Source organism: Vespula pensylvanica, chromosome 5, assembly GCF_014466175.1.
Source record: "Vespula pensylvanica isolate Volc-1 chromosome 5, ASM1446617v1, whole genome shotgun sequence".
Classification (NCBI taxonomy): domain Eukaryota; kingdom Metazoa; phylum Arthropoda; class Insecta; order Hymenoptera; family Vespidae; genus Vespula; species Vespula pensylvanica.
In genome coordinates this window covers 5,848,689-5,868,907 of record NC_057689.1, presented here as the reverse complement: position 1 = coordinate 5,868,907, position 20,219 = coordinate 5,848,689, and the positions used below count along the sequence as shown (strand labels likewise).

Here is a 20,219-nt window from a genome sequence, read left to right as displayed (position 1 = left end):
ATAAGTAAGAAAAGGATACATATATACATAAATATTATATATATTACATGACCATAAACATATCAATGAGATACGATGACTAAACAAAGCAGTTTTTTTTGTTTTCGTACTTCGTAAAATACTGTAAACATACCGATGAGATACGATGACTAATACGAAGCAGTTTTTTTGTTTTTGTCCTTCGTAACATACAATAAACTAATACTTAAACAATGGTACATTCAAGAAAACATTACATAGCTCGTAATATTAACAATTCGTAATGTCAATAAATTCAAGAACTTTCGAAGGACTTCGACGATTGTCGCGTTAATTTTCTTTTATACTTCGAGGAGTGAACGTCGAAGCTCCATTTTTCTAAACGTGAGAACTTAGAAAACTTAGAAATTAATACTTTATATGATAATTTTCTAATTATTTAAACAATCTTTAATATACACGAAGTATAGTAAATTAATATTTGAACAATACTACATTTGTTTAAATATTACATAGCTCGGAACGTGCATTAAATATAAAATAATTTTATTGTAATATTTCAATACTTTTAAAGTTAATGTAGCGGTCGCTGGCTTTGTGAAGGTCAACACACATACATCTCTAATTAACTTTGATTGTTATTAGATCAGTTTTCCTCTGTATTTCGAAGAGTAAGCGTCGCAGATCTAGGATATCTTTTCTACAAGTATCAACGAAGACTTAAAGTATGTATATTTTTATATCATACATTTCATCATTAATTTATACAGTTTATTATTATAACAGTGATACTAATAATTTTGTTTTAATTTTTCTGTTTCAGAACATCATTGCAATTGTGTGCGAAGCGATGATGTATCGCTAAATTAAAAATATTGCGAAGTAGAAGCAGTGCTTGTTCGTTCGCGTTTCGCGATTTAAACAATAAGTGTTTTTGCATCGACTGCGTGCAATGCTGTCGTTAGAGTCAGTGTTTGATCGCAAAGTTTCTTGCTTTTTTAATAGTCGCACAGACTATATTTATAAAAAACAATAAATTTTCGCGAATTAACTTCAGTGACCGTCCGTTAAAAAAATAACTATCCCGTAATAGAGTCAGTGCATCATTAAAGAGGATCTCGACCAACTTTGACATCAACCTACTTCATTTTCAACCAACTATGAATCATGCATCCTCAATTTCGACCTAAATCAGGGACGAGTGTTTTGGAGCCATCGCAGAACTTCTTAAGCAATAAGTAAATTTTTAAGTTCTGATTATTCAATCATTTTTTCGGAAATGTACGCGTGAATTATTTTTTGTTTTTTTTTTCGATTTATTTATTAAATTAAGATAGGGTCTTGTTCAAATGTGTTAATTATAATTCTTTTATATTTTGTGAATATTTTAACGCGTTTTTAAATATTTTCTCTCGTAGAACGAGCATCAGGACATTCGCTACGGATTAAATTGAACTATTATTTATATATTTTGGAGTCTATACTTTTACATTATATTATATTATATATTAGTCGTTTGAATATATTTTAATATAATTCTGTAAAGCAATTGAGTTAGATCACAGAGTTTATGATATACATATATTTATTTTTGTTTATTCTGCTATATATAGATAATAGATATCGTTTGAATAATTTCTTTGTATTGTTTTATCATACTGTTTTATCATGCTGTTTTATCATTAATGAATATAAATGATAATCGTAAAGGTAGGGAACTTCTTAAAAAAATACTCAATGATCGTTATAACTTCGAAAATTTTTCGATAGATAGCAGCACGGTCTCGATTTTTTTTATCTTTTCAGTCTTTAGAAAATTGCGTAGGAAGAAGCAACCATAGCATAGAAGAAAGTAATCTCAAGGGAAATTAAAAAGAAAAGTAATTATAGTCGTTAAAGTTACGGAAATTACACTCTTCCTTGACAAAGAGATTCTGTCGTTATACATTTTAATAGCACAGCAGACGTCATCTTCGGAAAGATAAAGTTGTTATAAAGTTTCCTTTCTATAGCGATAATTTATATATGAGAAAGATAATAGCAATTTCCTTAAAAAGAAAAGCAATTTTTACCGAATATTTCAATTACATTTACTTTATTCGGGAGATCAATACGATGATAATAATCTTGGTAGTCTTTAAATGCTCACTGCAAGGAAAAAGAATAGTAATGAATTCGTAAGAATAGCAAAACCGCTCGCCTGACATGCGAAATTCATTTAAATAAAAAACGCTAGCTATGATTTTGATATTTTATAAGGTATAAAAATAATAACATTCATCTATGATACAAACGATATTTTTATAGGTGTCTTTTTTAACTCGATGATAAACTGCGATTTTCTTACGCTTTACCAACGTTATGTGTTATCGATGAAAATGTTTAATAATGATAAGCAAACTGTGTGAATGTCCCGTTTCTTTAATAATATCGTATAAGTATCTTAGTTAGTACACAATCTTGAAACGTGACGATGTTAAAAGACGCAGGATCGATAAATTTAATTTCAATGTGCTAATGTTTGCTTCGTGATACGCATTTCTAATTGAAGGCAACGTCAAAAATAAATAAGCCTTCGAAAGAAATATTGCCTCGTTTCGTAGATGTCTCGACGACCGGATCTGTAAAAAATTTTATATTTGTGAATTATTCGTTTGCTCTTCTGCAAACGGTAGAAGAAATAGAATTTTTCTATGAGAACTCGAAACGACCATCTAACGTATAACCTTGGCCTCTACTGTTTGGATATCGCATTAACACTCGGGACACATATAAGAGATGTTAATGCTGGACACGCGATCGCGCGCGAACACGCATGCATATATATAAAAAGAGAGGGAGGGAGAGAGAGAGAGAGGAAGAGAAGGAACGCTTTCGATTGACCGTTCTTTTCGTTCCGCGTTCTTGTTTCAAAGGTTCGCTGTAAACTAACTTCAAAAAAGAGAAAAATAATTTATATGCTGCCGTCGCTTACAATTTGCAATCGCTCGGATAGCAAAGTGGCTTGATCCTTAAATCTTTCGTAAAGAAGCAGCGCGTTGACCTACGTTCATGCCTTCTCGTGATTTCAGTCAATAAGATCGCTATCGTCTCATCCGTTTCGTGTTTGTTCTGAAACAGATTTTGATATTTCCTGCAGGGACATTTTTATTTTTCTCCAAAGAAAACAAAAAAAAGAAAGAAAGAAAAATTCTCTAATAATTCTGAGTTATTGTATAACTCAGAATGTAATCAATTAGACAATTAATATAATTTTTATCGCGTAATACGTAATCTTATTACATCGTTTCTATCCTACAGGTTACTCTACGATATTCATTGATGCTACTATAAAAGAAGGTTAGAAGACAAGGATAATAGAGCAAAGTTCATAGGTTCTTTCTTTAGAGAAGTAGGAATTCGTGCGATGCGATTCGCGCAGCACGGCACTATGGCGCGTCACTTCCTGACCGCGTGAGTGAGCTCTGACCCGTTTTACGAAGAAAGAAGCCAGGTCGAGTCTCTATCGGCTGTCCATCTGGTTGGCGTGTGACCTTTCGCATCCTCGAGCCACCCCTTCTTTGCCTTGCGAATAACGAGCGAAGTAAGTCAGAAACGAAAGAAAGGAACGATCGAACAACGAAGAATCGAAGCGTACCTCTTATTTTTCTTCTACTTCTTCTTTCTCTTTCTCTTTCTTTTTCTCTTTCTATTTTTCTTTTTCTTTCTCTTTTTCTCTATTTATCTGTCCGTTTCTTTCTTCTTTCAAGAGAATAGTAACAGCCATATCGAAGAACAGCGAGCGAAACACGTTGCACAATATATATATGTGTGTGTGTGTGTGTGTGTATATATATGTCGACGTCTGTCTTCGTTCCTTGTTGATTTGCAATTCCGATTCGACGTATGCTAATTTTCAAAAGCTCCTCGCGACTATCGGAAAACAATCTTCGCTTTTCTCTATACCGACTTGGATTTCTTCTGTACCGTGGATTTTCTTTGTTGTTCGTAAAAAATCTTTATATTTTTTAATTCTATAATTTTAATAAATGACGTGTACCGATAACCCGATAAGACGGAACAATTTCTAAACAATGAAAGATGCATAGTCGAGAACAGGAAAATGCAGATATATATATATATATATATATATATATATATATATAAAGTTTATGCCGCTCGTTTTGACGTTTTAATAATAAAAATAGAACACCGACCTAAGACCCACAGAAATATCACTTCTTCATACGATAACTCTTTCATGACTAAAGGAGTACCGTCAATAATACGTTCGACTAATTAAGGTCTTTACTACCGCTGATATCTTCTCCCTCTTTTTTTCCAATAGGATATGCATTATAGCGTGCATAAATTAGTAGAGCGAAAGCACAGAGACAATAAGTTTTCTTTCATTTTCCCTCGAACGCGATGCTTATTATCCATTTGTTTTTCGAATGATGAAATCGTAAAAGAGTGATAACGTCGTTTGCGAGAATAATGGTTTTATGAAAGTCAAGCTTAAATGTCAACTGGTTCGTGCGAAAATTCGAATATTAAAGGCACATTCCGTCGGGAAGTTCGAGTTCTCAACGACGTCGCTCTCGACGGTTTTTACGAAGATTTCCGATAAGGGAATACGGCGAAAAACGGAAACCATTTTACCTGGCAAATGTGCGGAGTAGTTCTGCAGTTATCACGAAACGACGAAAAATAAAGAAGGATACGTTCGCTGCGTTTAAATTTGACAAGATGATGCGAGCTTAAAGAAAAGTTTAAACATGCTCTTGATATTTTCCTATTTAGTTTAAGAAAAAATAAAGTTCATGTTTAATGACGTTAATTTACTTAACTTCGCGAGGTTAGCATACGGCTCTTTCATCGATCATCTTTTATCACAAGCCACGAACATTAGTAAAATTCATAATTCATCTTCCTTAATCTCCTCGTATTTATATAAAACTATACACACGTGTATGTATGTATATATATATATATATATACACATTTAATAAATATTTAAAATAATAAAACACAAAGAAGATATAAAAGAGCGTGTTAGAAATATTTCTAGAATTATTAACGGGAATATTTACTTATCAATATTTTATTAAGTGTATTTAATAGTGTTTCGAAAATGAGAGGCATCATGTAATATTTTGAAATATTTTTCTGAAGCTTTTTGCCTAAACAATGTTAAATATCGTATAACATATATTTAAGTGCCCAATTTTAAAAAACACCTTGAAAAAATATATATATATGTATATATACAGGGTGATTTTTTATATGATACGTGTGTATATATATATATATACACATATTGTACACGAGCACTCTCGTTCAATCTCAAGATGTAGTTTAGATAATCGACGCACGGCACAAACGTCCTCCGTCTACTCTTCGCGAAACATTTTATACAAGATTGTTATCCCTATTAGAGCTCCTTTTTCTTGCTATAACTTCGAAAGGACCTCCAGCGATTCGATCTCTCAAAAACTAGAAGCGAATGTAAGATATGAGCGAATTCGAGAACGCCTTGACCCGTTCCTTTCCTTTTCTCTTCGTCTCCTCACGTGTTCATTGTCTCCCTTGTTAAATATGACGTCACGATTAGATATCACGTCTTAAAGTCAGGTCATCTTTCTACGTCATCGAGTGATTTTACGCTGACGAGAGAGCGTTGCTCGCAAACGATAGAAACGCGATTTGCGTGTCGAGCCTTTCTTTTGCCTTATCGAAACAAACCCAAGGGACTCTAAGTAAGTACGCAGGTTTTTTCTGATCGATCTTCTCGTACCTAAAGATTGTCGTATATTCGAGCCGAATCGAATTTTATTAGGACAGGAAATATATAAGGGAGTATTAGAAAAAAAGTATTTCGTCCTTTTTTTCTTTTTTCTTTTTTATGTAAAAACGTTTTCGCTCGTATATTTTATTTCACAGTATCTCTTATACTTTACAAATATAAAATTACAAAATAGTCATTTATTTTTTATTCATAATACTTTTGTTTCTATCACTAATCGCATCGCGAAACAACATGATTGTCCAAAGTTGAGATGATCTCTATGGCTATCGATTCTATCAGCTAATTCGCTTGTAAGTCCCTCGTCGATCAACGTTAACACGCTCTCGCACTTCGTGCTTGAATAATTGAAGGCTCCTCGAGGAACGATCAAGCTCATCGAATTAGGTCGAGGAGTATCAGACTGATCGACAGGATCGGTAAGCACGACCTTGAGAATGTTTCGATAGCACCGTCTGTAACAAAAGGAAATGAAATCAGGATCGATCGCGTTTTCTCGTCTAATGCGAAATAAATATTAACGACGACGTTGAAGGATGGAAAGGAGAATAAGTTAAAAGTATGAAAATCGTGCAAGTCGCGAAAGGAAATGAAAACTTTAAGAATGCCGATAATTTCCTTTGAAATCGATAAATATCATAATGAAATTACCTGTGCGGCCATATTTTCTGAACTGACTTTAACTACCTCCACTGAAACCGAAGTCTCAAATAAACACGAAAAATGTCTAAGATGAGATTCGCAATTTAACTGAGGCTTTATTATCGATACGGTCGATCGCAAAAATTGTAACACACAAAGAAACGAAAGGTAGTTTGAAAAAGGAGAAAGGAGAAAGAAGAAAGAGAAGTTTACAGCTGACATGCAAGAGGTAATTGTGGGTCACATTACTTCGTCACATAAAAAGTCTTTTATGCGGACACAAAAATGGCACTAGCTAATGCTCTTAGCTTCGTCCTTGTTTTTTATATGTCTATGTATACATGTATATAGAGTTTGGTACATAGGTATATATATATATATATATATATATATATATATATATATATACAATAATTAGGAGAATAAGAATATAGATACAAGAAAGAAGGTGAGAAGAAATTTGGTGGAGAATGAAAGTTTTTCGATCGGTCTGACGAGCTTAATGTCAAGGTTACTTACTTGGTATAACAACACTTTGCCTTTTCAAATCCTTGTCGCATAGAGTGTCACTGACCCGAACGTATTGCCAGTCGCACGTACACAGACCGTTCATGCAAATTGCTCGATTCTGATTGAAATCTAAGTAGCACTCGCTACGCGATGTACATGATTCTCCGAGAACTGAAATAGAATCGATTTCGATTATTATGCTAATTCGATGGGTTGTTATTACAAGACCTATCCTAAATCGGTACGCGGATGTTCTGTTCTCCCTTTTTTTTTTCTTTTTTTTTTTGTTTAAAATAGCAATAGCAATTGTATCGTTATCGTATATTCATACGTTTCTTTATTGAACAGCTGGAGTATCTGAAGTAACGATCTTTGCCACAACCGCAAGATTTAATCGACGAAGAGTTGTTCGAATCCCGGGAACAAATCGCATTTGGCGTCACGACGTTACATTGAACATCGTACGAACATTCTTCTCCGTATTTCGCTTCTAAAATTAAAAAAAAAGTATTTCATAAATTACTATAAAATAACGAAGGTATTTGCGTAGATAGGGCATTATAATTCTTACTTGGCAAGCAGGTAGACGTCGAAGCGTTAACGTAACCTTCTTTGCAGGTACATACTCCGGAAGAACAAAAAGAAAATGTCGGTTGACAGTGCCTATCTAAAGTGCACTTTGTATTTATACCTAAAATGATTAGAGGATAGATTAAAGGAACAAAACAAAAATTATCATTAAGTAAGTTCGAGTAATCTAAACTTTGTTTACCTGGATAGCATTTTTTTTTTAACTCGTAATATGTTTTATCGCAAGTACATACGTTGTTTGTGCATACAGAATGCAAAGTCGTACAGTGTTCGTCGAATTCACAGAACATTCCCAATTCTGAAATAAATGTGAATAGGAAAGTTAAACGATCTGTAAATAGGAAAGTAGTACTAGATACTTTCGTACATCGATCGAAATACATTTTAAATTTACCTGCGTTACTATTTATACAGGCCGTTCCGTTAGAGTTTAAATGTGTGCCTTCGGAGCAATTGCAAACGTTGCTCGTACAAACGAGCGTGCCGTTCAATCCCTCTACATAACAATCTTCGTTCGCTTTACATCTCTCGTTTATTCCTCTATTCGACCAACAAAATTGCAATTCTTCGACGAAATGAGATCTCTCGTTATTACATAAACATCTTTTATTCTTGCAAATCGCGTCAGGACCAAAGATGGAACAATGTTCGTCGTATTGGCAAGATGAATTATATTTTCTAGTAGCTAAAATATCGATCGAATTTCTCTAGTAAAACGTTGACCTTATTCATATGTGCTTAAAAATAAATTTACCTTTCAGACATTCTTGATTATTCTTCGACGCAACTTTAGTATTTATACAAGTCCATATATCGTTTTTACAAATCGAGTTTTTAATAATTGGTACATCATCATTTTTACAAGGTTGTCCGAGTTCTATACGAAGAAATCTCGTTAACTTGCTTAAAAAAACATCTCAAATTAATATGAGACACTTTGCAATATTTAGTTTACCTGGAATGCATAGTTTATTTGCATTTGTTGAAGGTACAAAATATGCGCGTTTACAGATACATTTTCCTGATATATCGCAAATTGCATTCTCGTGGATCTTGCAATCTGAATCTTTAGTACAATTATTCCATTCAGTAATTGTTTCTATAAGGGGAAAAAAGCATATATATAATCCAAGCGGAATTATTGATCGTATTTCTATTGTTAGAAATTTTTAATAAATATCTACCGTACTTATCGGCAAATTTTCTATAACGGGAATTGAAAGAAATTTGCGATGTTCTATTATAACTCGTTTTCTTTTGGTTAAGAATACATTTAAAATTAACGCAGTAAGCATCTTTGTTGAATTTGCAATCAATATCCGCTAAACATTCTTCATCGATGTCTGTAAAAGAAAAAAATCGTATTGAATTATCAAATCATTTTATAAATTCCACAGTAGAAACGTAAAAATAATGTATCTTACTTGCTTTTTTACGACATGAACGATATTCGCGTTGGTAGAAACCATCACGACACTTACAAATTCCATTATCGCAGACGGTCGACCCAAATTCAGAGTTTATGTAACAGTCATCGTTGCTTTTACATTTCCCAGCAAGTTCTATGTGGATAAAATTTTTAAAGTTCACAGAAGAAGATTAGAGACTCGATCGTCGTTCTTTATTTCCCTCCTTTCATTTCTCCCTCCATCCCTCCTTCCCTCTCATTTCATATCTTATCTTCTAGCACACACCCACGTCATAATTTTTGTGATCTAGCGACTTACCCACTGTCTTGTAACATCTACCATGTAGGTAATGGAATCCGGGTGCGCAGATGCATGCATTTTTAATGCACTGTCCACCAATGAAAAGATATCTTGAACATTGTATTGTTTCCTCGCACTTATCACCATAAGCCTTCGCGACTTTGGAAACGGTTCAAATAATTTGATGTTATTAATTTCAAAGCATTGACGCGATAAAAAAAAAAAGAAAAAAAAATAAAAGCGAAAGAATTACCTCGTAGACAGGCAGTCATATCACTGTTGAAAACATAACCAGGTAAACATTGACATTGTTGTTCTTTACAGACACTGCCATTAGCCGTACATTCCGCGTCTGATTTGCAACTCCATTTAATATTGTTCGTTGAGATGTAATTATTCTCCAATGGATGATTGAAGGAGTTGCCTGAAATTTGTACTTAATCAAATGATTATCCTATTATTTGATTTTGATAAGTTCGAAAATGTGACAAAGCGAAGGTTGTTTAATTAAATTAGTAATAAAATAGGTATATGTTAGATAATTTTTAAATTTATCATCCCAGTCTGATTACCATGCATGCGCGTTATCTCACTAACAAAAAAGAAAGAAGAAAAAAAAAAAGAAGTTATGAAACCGCACGAGGATCATAGGCGTGCAATCTCTTTCTCCCCCTTTCTCCCTTTCACGCGTATGTTTATGGTTTTTAATCTCCTAGCACTGTTCGTATCGCGAATGCATCTCGTTCTATTAAACTTTCAAGCTTCGTTTGAAATGCTTGCTCTTCGAGGCAACTTCTCGTTTAACACGTTCTCTTTGCTTTTTTTTCTTTTCTCTTTCTTTTTGTTCTTTTTTTCTTTTCTTTTTTCTTTTTGAAGATAACTCGCTTACTTGCACCATATTTTCCAATTTCGTAACATTTTTGCAGTTCATTTTTTCAATGATGCAAGCGTACAAATAATCTTTGAAACTTGAATGTCCGTCTGGATTTTTTTTACTTTGAATTTAAATGTCATATTTTCCACGTATTTTTTGATCTATGAATTTTTACGATAGCGAGTTGTACGATATAATATTAACTTATTAATAACTAATTAATAATATCCACATGTCTTACCAAAATGAAAGAGAATTTGTACGATGAATAAAAGCAGAAATGTAGAATTCGTAGGTAACCACATGATTGACTGAACAGTATAAATGCGTCTCGTAGTACTGCTATTTCTCGTTGAAAGTATGGAGTTTTATCAAACGTTAATGCTATCAGATAGTGATTGAACACCTGCTTCGATATCGAAAGAAATAATCTCTGAGAAAAGTATTATGAATTATTTCTTTGATAATGTGTCTGTAAAAAATTATAGAGGAGACTATATAGAAATAATATCGTAAATTTTAAATGTTCATAAGTCGTACGTAAAAAGAATAAACACGGCAGAATAAAATTTTGTGTAAGTTGTCAGCATAATAATCACGTAATATCTCCGTAACTACATTTAATTTGCATCGTGCGTAATAATGGCGATTGAAATATCAAATGCATCATCAAAATATATATATAATTTGCGTTGACTATAAAAAATATGTTGCACAACGATAGAGATACGTATAAAGATACATTATAAAGTTACACAACTTAGTTGTTAAGTTGCATAACGAAGTTATTTTCAAATAATTAATTCTTTCTTTAAATGTATTAATGTATAACAGTATAAGAAAAAAAAAATGTTCACATAAATATCACGCGAACATAGCGTGTACGAGCACAGTAATTAGTTCGAAGTTTTGTTCCGTACTTTCAGTAAAGATATGTTTACGCGATGAAAAAGTATCGGAGGATTGAGTTTGATCTTAAAATTTTGATATAATATATTAAACGGCTTGAGTCAAACATTATTTTTTTTATTTTGAATTCGCATATTTATATATAATTTCTTACGTATTTATATTCGTATCAAAAATATTGTGATCTGAGAAATATATGGTAATATCCGTTGGATATTCCGTATGAACGTAAAGCGATCATAGCTGACCCCATGAAACGATAAAGCCTGACCTCCCTGTTTCTTCCTTGTAATCGTATGGATGTAGTAGTACGACTAACTTATCTTGGCTTCGACCTTTTACTCCTATTTTCACTAAGCTTTGTCAGGCCGAGGTCACTTCTCTGTCGTACCGAACTGAACATTTAACGATTTCGTTTCTACGAGAGCGTCAGTTTGTCATCGATCTTTCATCATGAAGGAACGCTGGAGTTGTAGCGAAGGTAAATGCACATTTCGTTTTTCCAAAATATTTTCGATTTTTTATGAGACTAGTATTAGAACATCTTATTAATCGTTGAATTATAAACAAAGACATATGCAATGATATAATAACGTTGTGATAATAACGAATTCACGTATTATTACCTTCTATATAAAATTTAATATAATGTTTTATAGAGAGACTTGTCTCGGCAGAAGAAGGTTTAAAGCCTAATAAATCTGTGATAAGAGGAAAAACCTACTGTTGCCAACGATTTATGCAATATGTAAAATTGATTTTCCTTATTCTACTGATATTTTTCATTGGATGGAGCGGTTATACTCTTTGGAAAGCGTACGATCATGGATCAATTGATTTATACATCTTCGAATCGAGTTTTACTCGATATCGCGAAGGCGAATCTTCGAAAATTATCGACAAATTATCGTCGCCGGCATTGAATAAATCCGAAGAAACGTTGGAGACTACGACGAGACAAAATATTTCTTTGAACGAGGATGTATCTCCGAGTGAAATTTATCCTACCGATAATCAGCTGATCACAACTATGAAGATTCCCGAATCGAGTATAAAACAAGATATTTCACTAACGAATTTCGAAAATACCAATACGGAAGAGGCGACAGAGGATTCATTTAAATCGTCGAGAAATGATATCGATGAACAAATGAAAACGACAGTGTCGAGTTTGGATAAGGATAAGACTAAGGAGGACGAAAAATCGGCAGAGGAGTCAGTGATTGAATGGAGCTTTCCATTTATCTGGTCTATTCATAGAGAAACCGGTCCATTTATGGATGACTATTTGGAAGAAATCCGTAACGCTGAATTAGATGCAATGTTAAAAGAAATGGGTGAGAAGAACGAGAAAGACGAGGAAAGTAACGAATTTCCGAAATTTCAAGAAAAGTTTTTCGAAAAGGAAGATCTGTCTGATGACCAAAACGATGAAAATAATGGTAGCTACGAGAAAGACCTTCCATCGTCCATCGAAATTTTTGATAATTTGAAAAAGCTCCACGATTCTATAGATGCCATGATAAAGGAGTTGCATGTAAAGAATCGTCAAAGTGACGATGATTTATGGCAATCTGAGGAAAGTTCGATAAAGGATGAGACATCTAATCATTTGGTATTAGGATTAGGTAGACAGGATAGCATCGAGACACCACCTTCCATCTTAGGAGAAGATTCAGAAATAACAAAATCGAATTTGTTTCACGATAGCTTGATTGAAGAAGATCCGTATGACTACCTCTTGGGAAATCACGATCACAGTTACCTCGAGTCGTCGACCCTTTCTTCTTTAGAACGCGTAGACTCTGAAAAGTCTGATACGTCGAAGGTGGACGATGCTAGAAGCGATTTAAAGGCTGAGTCCTTCGAAAGTCTGGGTTGGGATCCTTCGTGGGACCCTCGCCAAGGTTGGAGAAAACAGTACAGTAGTATCGAAACAAGTCCGACGGATGAATCTACGGAAAGACATATATTCGCGGACGTCTCTACTGCAGCTATCGAAGAAAACGATGATGATACGATAAAAACTTTTCTACCTTGGAGATTTTACGTCGACCCTGCGATATCTTCATCAATGGAAAATGTAAACTCGGAAAAAGAGATTGTCTATATCAACTCGAGAACTGGAGACCCTAAGGAAGGTATCGTTTGTACTATACAGATAATAAATGGCTTAAGTTTATTAAAGTGTTCACCAAATTCGTTCGATACTGAATCTTTTACGGAACAATCCAACGATCATCCTTTCGGATCTTCTTCATATTCTACTGCAAATTCTAAGAGCGATACATCTACGGAACAGAACGATGAATTTTTTCCAAATCATCATTCGTCTTTAGTTGAAGTCGATACTACAGAAAATTCTTTGAACGATATGACATCTAACGAAAATATTGATATTGGAGATAGCATAATTGAACCAACAGAAATCTCGATAGATTCAAAGAACTTGGAATCCGAAAAGTCTGATATCAATACAGGATGGTGGATGAAGTCCGAGTCATCTACAAATGCATATTTTCAGGATAATTCATCCGAAGCTATAAAAGATCCTGTACATTGGTGGTTAGATGTGAATAAGTATCGCACGAAGCAAATGTCTGGTGAGGAAACGATAGAAAGAAAGAGACGTGGCATCGCGAAGATAATGTCGGGACAAAGTACGTTTTGACGATGGACTTCATAGATAAAAGATCATCGTCTGATGCGCCGTCATAAAATCATAAACGTAAAGAATAGTTTTTGTAAAAATTTTAATTGACAATATCGTCGATTTTCTAAAACGTGTAAAAAAGAAACGAATAAAAATAGAACGGCGCGGTTAGCATGTTAATATTGGCCCTTTTAATATTTTTAACAGAAACTTTCTCGGACGATGAAGACTTATATGGGAAACGGATGAACGACGAAACACGCTTACATGATTGGATACGGATGCATAAAACTAGGATTCTACAAAAAATGATACGAAAATACTCAGACAAAGGATTGAACGAGAACTTGGCGAGATTTTATTCAGAAATGGAGATTCTTTCTTCTCATATCGATATGTTACACGAGCTCTATCTTCGACGACGTAATCTGGATGACGATTATATATCGCGGGAATTTCTTTATGATTCCTATAAAAATTAGAGAGAAGATCTCGAGCATTGTGTTATATGTATATTATATATCAATTATTATTTATATTGAAATTCGCTGAGAGAGCAAAACATAGATACATAATAATTAAAGGATATACTTCTTGTAAATTTCTATATTTTTTATAAATTCCGTCTGATCTAGTAAGAAAGAATTCATTCGTATTATATGAAAATTTATTTATCATACGTCAGTAATGATAATCGAATTATCGATATACAATAACGATGATGACCGTAATGAAATCTACAATGATATTCGTGAACATTCGAAATAAAAACATTTCTCAGAACAATTAATGCATTACTCGTATAACCGCAGTGAATAGTAGGCCTTGAACTTATTTATGCTAATCCATTACAATTTATGTCAGTGTTAAGTCGATAACGCTTCTAAACGTTAGCTAATTGGCAATTACAATTATTTGATCGGTGATTACGCAGCGGCCTATTTTCTAGTCAGCCTCGTTACAATTTTCGCGATGTGTCTGTATCATGAATTTAAAATTTCTTTCGTTTCTTCGAATTTTATCTCATTTTGCGAAAGATTCAACTTAAACGTCAAGTTAAACGCGAATAACCGATTTTATTTTTTTCGGATGAGCGCGCCATGTCGTCCTTTCGTCGTCCTTCGAGTATTTCGCGTTGATCTTAATAATACGCGCTTACACACTCTATTTGATCAAGATCACGAAATCGTGCGACATGTTGCTTTCCTCTTTTCTCTTTCCTTTTTAATTGCGATCTTTATCGGGAACGTGCTCGCCGTTGTGAATGTTTCATGATTCACGCATAACGTTGATTTACGTTTGATTTACATTCGTCTAGAAGTCTCTTTTTCTTTTTTCTTTCTCTTTCTCGTTTTTTTTTGCTCTTTTTCCAACCGACCAGTCATCGTCATCGCCAGACAAATTAAACGAGGATCGTAAGCTGACCTTAAAACCTTATCTTTCAATTTGATTCCACGTGTGTTTCCTTTTTCGTTGTAAAAGGGGACGAAATTTACCTTTTAGTTTAATTCGCGTGAGTCTGGCAACTTATTATTTTTCTTATTTTTTGATCAGTCTATATTCGACGTCGAAACTCGAAGTGTCGAAACTTTTAGAGATGTAGGTGAAAGCAAGAAAGATATGTAGATATCGTGACGAATGATATCGGTCGACATACTCGAAATGTAAATTATAGTTAGTGTTGCACTGTTTGCACGAACAAATACGGATTGTTACGTGCGGAAAGACAAATCTCCGCAACTTTACTTATTGTTAGCCATAAAACAGTAAAAGCAATGCAATAAATTTTCGAGTCTCTTTTCGTGCACCCGTCACCGGAAGATTCTCCTTTGTTTTTGGTGGTATTAACGTTATATTTTATGTCTTCTAGCCATCTCTCCTTGCAATTCTCGTGCTATAATAATCCAGTCGTTTTTTCTTTTAAATACCGAAAGCAGATCGACCTTTTACTTTCACTGACAGGCTACGATTATGATAAATGTTAGATTATCGATCGAATTTTTTTTCTTCTTACGTGGCAACTATCGAATCAACGTCAGAAATTGTTTGTGAAAAGACAAGGAAGAATCTCGATCGATCGGTGGTTACCATGTAAATCGGTACAATGTTAAAGGGTGGAACGAGCGTTTCGTTTCTTACGGGTGGGATGCGATTAAAGTAATTACAGGTCTTTGTGTGTAACTTACTTCCCACGTTGGAATTAGTAATAACGTGGAGAAAGTCATTTTAAAGTTTCTTAGTAAGGCTTAAAAGCGATGTTAAGTTTTCGTTCGAAGCGCATATTATTGAAAAGCGATGCTTCTTATTGATAATTATAATTATCTGTTTTTGCGCATTATATATTATGAATTCGTCATTTGTGTTATCGCTTCAGAAGTAAAAAAAAAGAAGGAACGTTATTCTTGAAACTTAAATTATCGATAAAAAACAAACATCATATGTGCCAATATGTTTTTTTTTTCGTTACGTTCCTTTATTTTTTTCGTACGATAAAATAAACAAATGTTATAAACGAGTGTTGTGTAGAGAGCTTGACACTTTCTTCTTCGATCGAAGACGAAAGAAAGAAGTCAAAGCGTGCACGTATCGTTGAGAGGTGAGGAGGAATCGAGGTAAGAACGTTTTGGCATAGGGTGTTTGCCGCCAAGGTGGTGGTAATATGCGCCGACTTTAGGGTGGGGGTTCTTTCGAAGGCTTAAAAGGCCTACCAACGTCCTTGCAACACGCAGTCTACGAATCAGAGCTAATACCGTACCACTTTTAACTTGCTATGTAAAGGAAATTCTTGTGAAAGCTCTTTTCCATCCTATTACACCTGCCGCAAAGAGTGGAACGTTGCGAAAAGAACTTGTATCGTTTAAGAGTTTCTCATCGATAACGATATTTCCCTGAGAAAAGGAGGTTTCGTTGTAAGAAAGGTGTACAAAATAGAAAAAGAAGAAAAAAAGAATAGAAAAGGAAAGGACAAAAAAGTGCGACTCGTCTTTGTTCTATTCTTCTTTTCTACTTTGCAAATTATTAAAATCTGTCGTTTTGCGTAAAGTGTTTTAACGTGATCGAAGAGTGATAACGATACTTCAAAGGGAGTTTTCCGAAGAAAATATTCATTTTCAATTAAAAATATGAAGGAAGAGACGAATTTCTGGATTTGTACGTCGGCTATCTTAATTGTTTTAACAATTTTACCGTCGACGAGCGACGCGCTTACAACTTTTGGAAAGACCAATCCGCAAAATCAAAATCAAAATCCACCACCGCCTCCTACTCCGGGTAAGTCAAAGCGAAATCTCCGAGATAAATCCTTCGTGAATTAACGTAATCCCTCGGATAGAAGTTATTAAATGAGTTGATCAAAGGACGAGCTTTTGCCTTGCGTTTCACGGTAATCTTTTTCGTTTCTATCATTCCCTTTTACGCGGTGCAGATTTTGCAAAGTCGATTAATACTTTCGCCATATTTCTCGCCATTAACTAATACGTACAAAAGATGGAGATAATTAATTGAGAATTTTCGATGAATTTATCCTTTATGACTTCGTAGAAAGCGTACCAACTCAGGTATTAAGCAAAATTAATCTTTTCCGATCTTTGTACTTTGATTTAGCTCGAATATTTTATTTTCGTACTTCTTCACGTAAGAACTCAACGAGGCCGCAAGAAGTTCGTTTTTTTTATATAAATAGTTTATTCCTTCCTTCTTTTTTTTTTTTTAACGTTATTCATTACGTCAAAACGAACCCGTTCACTATGGTGTGATCAAGCTGCGTATCTTATAAGGGAATCTTGTGTTCCGAGTGTCAAGGGCACACCGCTCACAAATGGAAACCAATATCTTAAATGCCGAAGGTGAAATAGTTCAGACGGACTCGAAACGTTGGAATAATTTGTCGAATCGATAGTTTCGAAACCCTTTTGATTGCTCCAATCAATCGTTTACTTTCTCGTTCTTCGTATGATTTTATTTACGTCGATGCGATATTCTAATTGAAAGCAAATTACGAAGAAATTAAGAATAAATTTGTCTTGTTCGGTACGAAATTTCTTATTATCAATTTTCAATCAGAATTGTTCGCATTATAACTTTCGTACCGTTCTTGTTGATCTCATTTCAGTTGGAAAGGCGCGAGAATGTAGAATTGAATCGGATTGCGCTGGAATTCAAAATACTACGTGTTTGGCTGATCAACGGGATGGAAGGACTCGTTGCCTTTGTGGTGATTACAATGCCCCTGTAAACGGTGCTTGTACCAACAAATACAAAGGTAAAATTTTATTACGAATTATAAACGACGTTGATCTTATAAAAAATATATATATATATATATGTATCTATAAAAATATAACCCTTGAATTTACGTAAAAACGTGAAAATTTTTCCAAGTTTTCTACCTAAGTAAACTAAAGTTTCGAATGGTTACGACAGAAGTTCCACAAGTTGGTGGCACATAGTAACATTTGCATACACTTACGTGTTCCCTTGCAATATGTGAACATATGACGATGTACGTACCGCGTTTATGGTTATCTATGCAAATTGGCACGCCTTAAGAGTACTATCGCTTCTTACGCTGTTCATCGTCTTCCTTCAAGAATATTCGATCTTGTGCGAAAAGAAAGAAAAAAAAAAAGAAAAAATGAAAACACGAAAACACGAAAAGAATATTACGAATGTACGATAAAGTTTTCTATTGTCCCTTTGCACGATCATCAATAATAAAAATATATCCTTTGCATGTCGATCGATGGACGGACCAATAAATATCGAAAGATTCCTCACATGAAATATGCACGTAAACGAATAGTTTTAGGAATAGAAAGGAAATCGAGCAATTTAAATTGATGATATGGTATTAGAAGCATAGTACTATGTAATTTTCTACTGGTAGGTACACGTTATAACGTTAAACATGTCAAGCGTACATCTTAAAGATTCGTTGGAATCGATCAGTCTAAATCATATCATAGATTCTTTCACGCATGAACGATTATAAGTGCAAACTCGTGAAAAATTAATACGCGACGACGAGTTTACTTTTTTTTAATAATGCATTCGATTTTGTTAATTAGGTCGACCTACTTCCTCGACGTGATAAATATTTTCCTTTCGGAAAGTCTAAATTTGACAAATTGTTAAATATTTTTCTTTTCAGCTATCAGGGCACCTTGTAACGACGATAATGAATGTATCGAAGGTGCGCATTGTACCGTTAAAGGGAATAATACTACCTCTGGAAAACGCTGTTACTGTCGCGAAGGATACGTCGAGGATAATTTGATGTGCAGCGGTAATCTAGAATATTATTTGGTAAACCAAGATAACATTTATTTGACATCATTCATTTTTCAGGCTGTTCATCCATCTTCCCCTTTTCCTGGATGATATTTCTGGTTATAACGTTGCTCTTAGGAAGGATTAATTACTTGTAAATCCTGCAATAGGTTTGAAAAAAAATTCTTGTTAAATGTAATTATTTTAAAATATTCATTTTCTGCATGTACAATGACGTTCTTATTAATAGTTCCAATAGCGGGCAACAAGTCAGTGAACAATTCTTTTTTAAACTCGAACACTCGACTAAAAAAGATATTAAATATTGGGTGCCTTCTATACATTCCACGTATATTACATATTTTCCGATATCATATTTTCATCTGATTCAATTTACGTGAGGAAAGAATGCATAGAATTTTATTTTTCTTGTTTCTGACGTATGTGTATTTTATTACGTTTAATTACAGTCGTTAGACGTATTAAACACTCGATGCACCATATTTCTATATTAACAAAACTTTGACTAGCGAATTCGTTTCCATTAGAAGCAACCAATTCAATGAAATATGAATTTCATATAAAAATAAATTCATTAGTATACGATCGATAAGGTGGAAGTCACAAACTGTGAATTTGTATCATGCACCATCGAATTTTCTTATTACGTATCGAAGTGTGTTACTCACGAATCAAACTGAATATCGTATAATATATAATAATTCTAATAACACGTATATATATATATATTTATATATATTTAACGTCATACATGATTCAGACTGTATTTAAATATAGTAGGTTTCAAATTTATTTATTATCTATAATGTGCAATTTATTTTTATTATGATATAATAGGCTTGAGTAGTAGATTAATACGTCTCGAATTTTTTAATAGTATTTGTAGAGAAATTATTCTCTGTTGTCGATATTTTAATCTCTGGAGTACATCTACACTGAATAATAGTACAATGTGTATTTTCTATCTTCCTTACACAATTAGTTCTTTACTTACAATTAGTAGTAGGCGTGGAGTCTGCATATGCCAATGATGCCTTAATGTACCAAAGATATTGCACTAGAGGAATATCGTTAATTATCTAAGCTAAAGCATATACTAAAAGAAGATATATAGTATCGATGATCGCAATATTTACTTTAGTGTTAGTGCCTTTTGTAAAGTTTGTAATTTGATAATGGTTTAACAAATTTATGACACTCTCTCTTTCCTCTTCGACTATGTATTTACTTCGATTTCTCGTGCACGAATAAATTTTGGAATCCTTATTATTTTTTATC

General features: G+C 33.8%; 3 protein-coding genes and 1 long non-coding RNA gene across 7 annotated transcripts; 3 read left to right on the top strand and 1 right to left on the bottom strand.

Annotated features, from left to right (window-relative positions):
* Nucleotides 1-417: 417 nt before the first annotated feature.
* LOC122629276 lies at nt 418-4,942 on the top strand. Of its 2 annotated transcripts, none has more exons than XR_006327212.1 (4): nt 418-704; nt 803-1,217; nt 3,280-3,562; nt 4,307-4,942. It is a non-coding gene; the product is annotated as an uncharacterized LOC122629276 (long non-coding RNA). The 2 variants fall into 2 exon arrangements; XR_006327213.1 differs by lacking the exon at nt 4,307-4,942 and adding an exon at nt 3,729-3,767 and having other exon boundaries at nt 419-704.
* A 937-nt stretch (nt 4,943-5,879) lies between these two features.
* LOC122629269 (cell death abnormality protein 1) lies at nt 5,880-10,410 on the bottom strand. Of its 2 annotated transcripts, none has more exons than XM_043812497.1 (13): nt 10,332-10,410; nt 9,470-9,640; nt 9,235-9,375; nt 8,932-9,069; nt 8,692-8,850; nt 8,463-8,606; nt 8,262-8,384; nt 7,902-8,192; nt 7,689-7,805; nt 7,488-7,607; nt 7,248-7,406; nt 6,926-7,087; nt 5,880-6,219 (listed from the first exon to the last, which is right to left on the bottom strand). In XM_043812497.1, exons 1-13 carry the CDS (start codon nt 10,393-10,395, stop codon nt 6,140-6,142), a joined length of 1,869 nt encoding a protein of 622 aa, XP_043668432.1. In that variant the 5' UTR covers nt 10,396-10,410; the 3' UTR covers nt 5,880-6,139. The 2 variants fall into 2 exon arrangements, with proteins under 2 accessions (XP_043668432.1, XP_043668433.1); XM_043812498.1 differs by lacking the exon at nt 10,332-10,410 and adding an exon at nt 9,789-10,076.
* Nucleotides 10,411-11,322: 912 nt separating this feature from the next.
* Nucleotides 11,323-14,438, top strand: LOC122629267. 2 transcript variants are annotated; one of them, XR_006327211.1, is made up of 3 exons: nt 11,323-11,480; nt 11,659-13,727; nt 13,860-13,954. XR_006327211.1 is itself a non-coding variant. In XM_043812488.1 (3 exons), exons 1-3 carry the CDS (start codon nt 11,453-11,455, stop codon nt 14,132-14,134), a joined length of 2,304 nt encoding a protein of 767 aa, XP_043668423.1. In that variant the 5' UTR covers nt 11,323-11,452; the 3' UTR covers nt 14,135-14,438. The 2 variants fall into 2 exon arrangements, 1 of the variants encoding a protein (XP_043668423.1); XM_043812488.1 differs by having other exon boundaries at nt 11,659-13,659; nt 13,860-14,438.
* A 1,850-nt stretch (nt 14,439-16,288) lies between these two features.
* Nucleotides 16,289-20,207, top strand: LOC122629275 (low-density lipoprotein receptor 1). Its single transcript, XM_043812517.1, has 4 exons — nt 16,289-16,922; nt 17,764-17,913; nt 18,802-18,936; nt 18,999-20,207. The coding sequence occupies exons 1-4, from the start codon at nt 16,775-16,777 to the stop codon at nt 19,076-19,078; spliced, it is 513 nt and encodes a 170-aa protein (XP_043668452.1). The 5' UTR covers nt 16,289-16,774; the 3' UTR covers nt 19,079-20,207.
* Nucleotides 20,208-20,219: the final 12 nt, after the last annotated feature.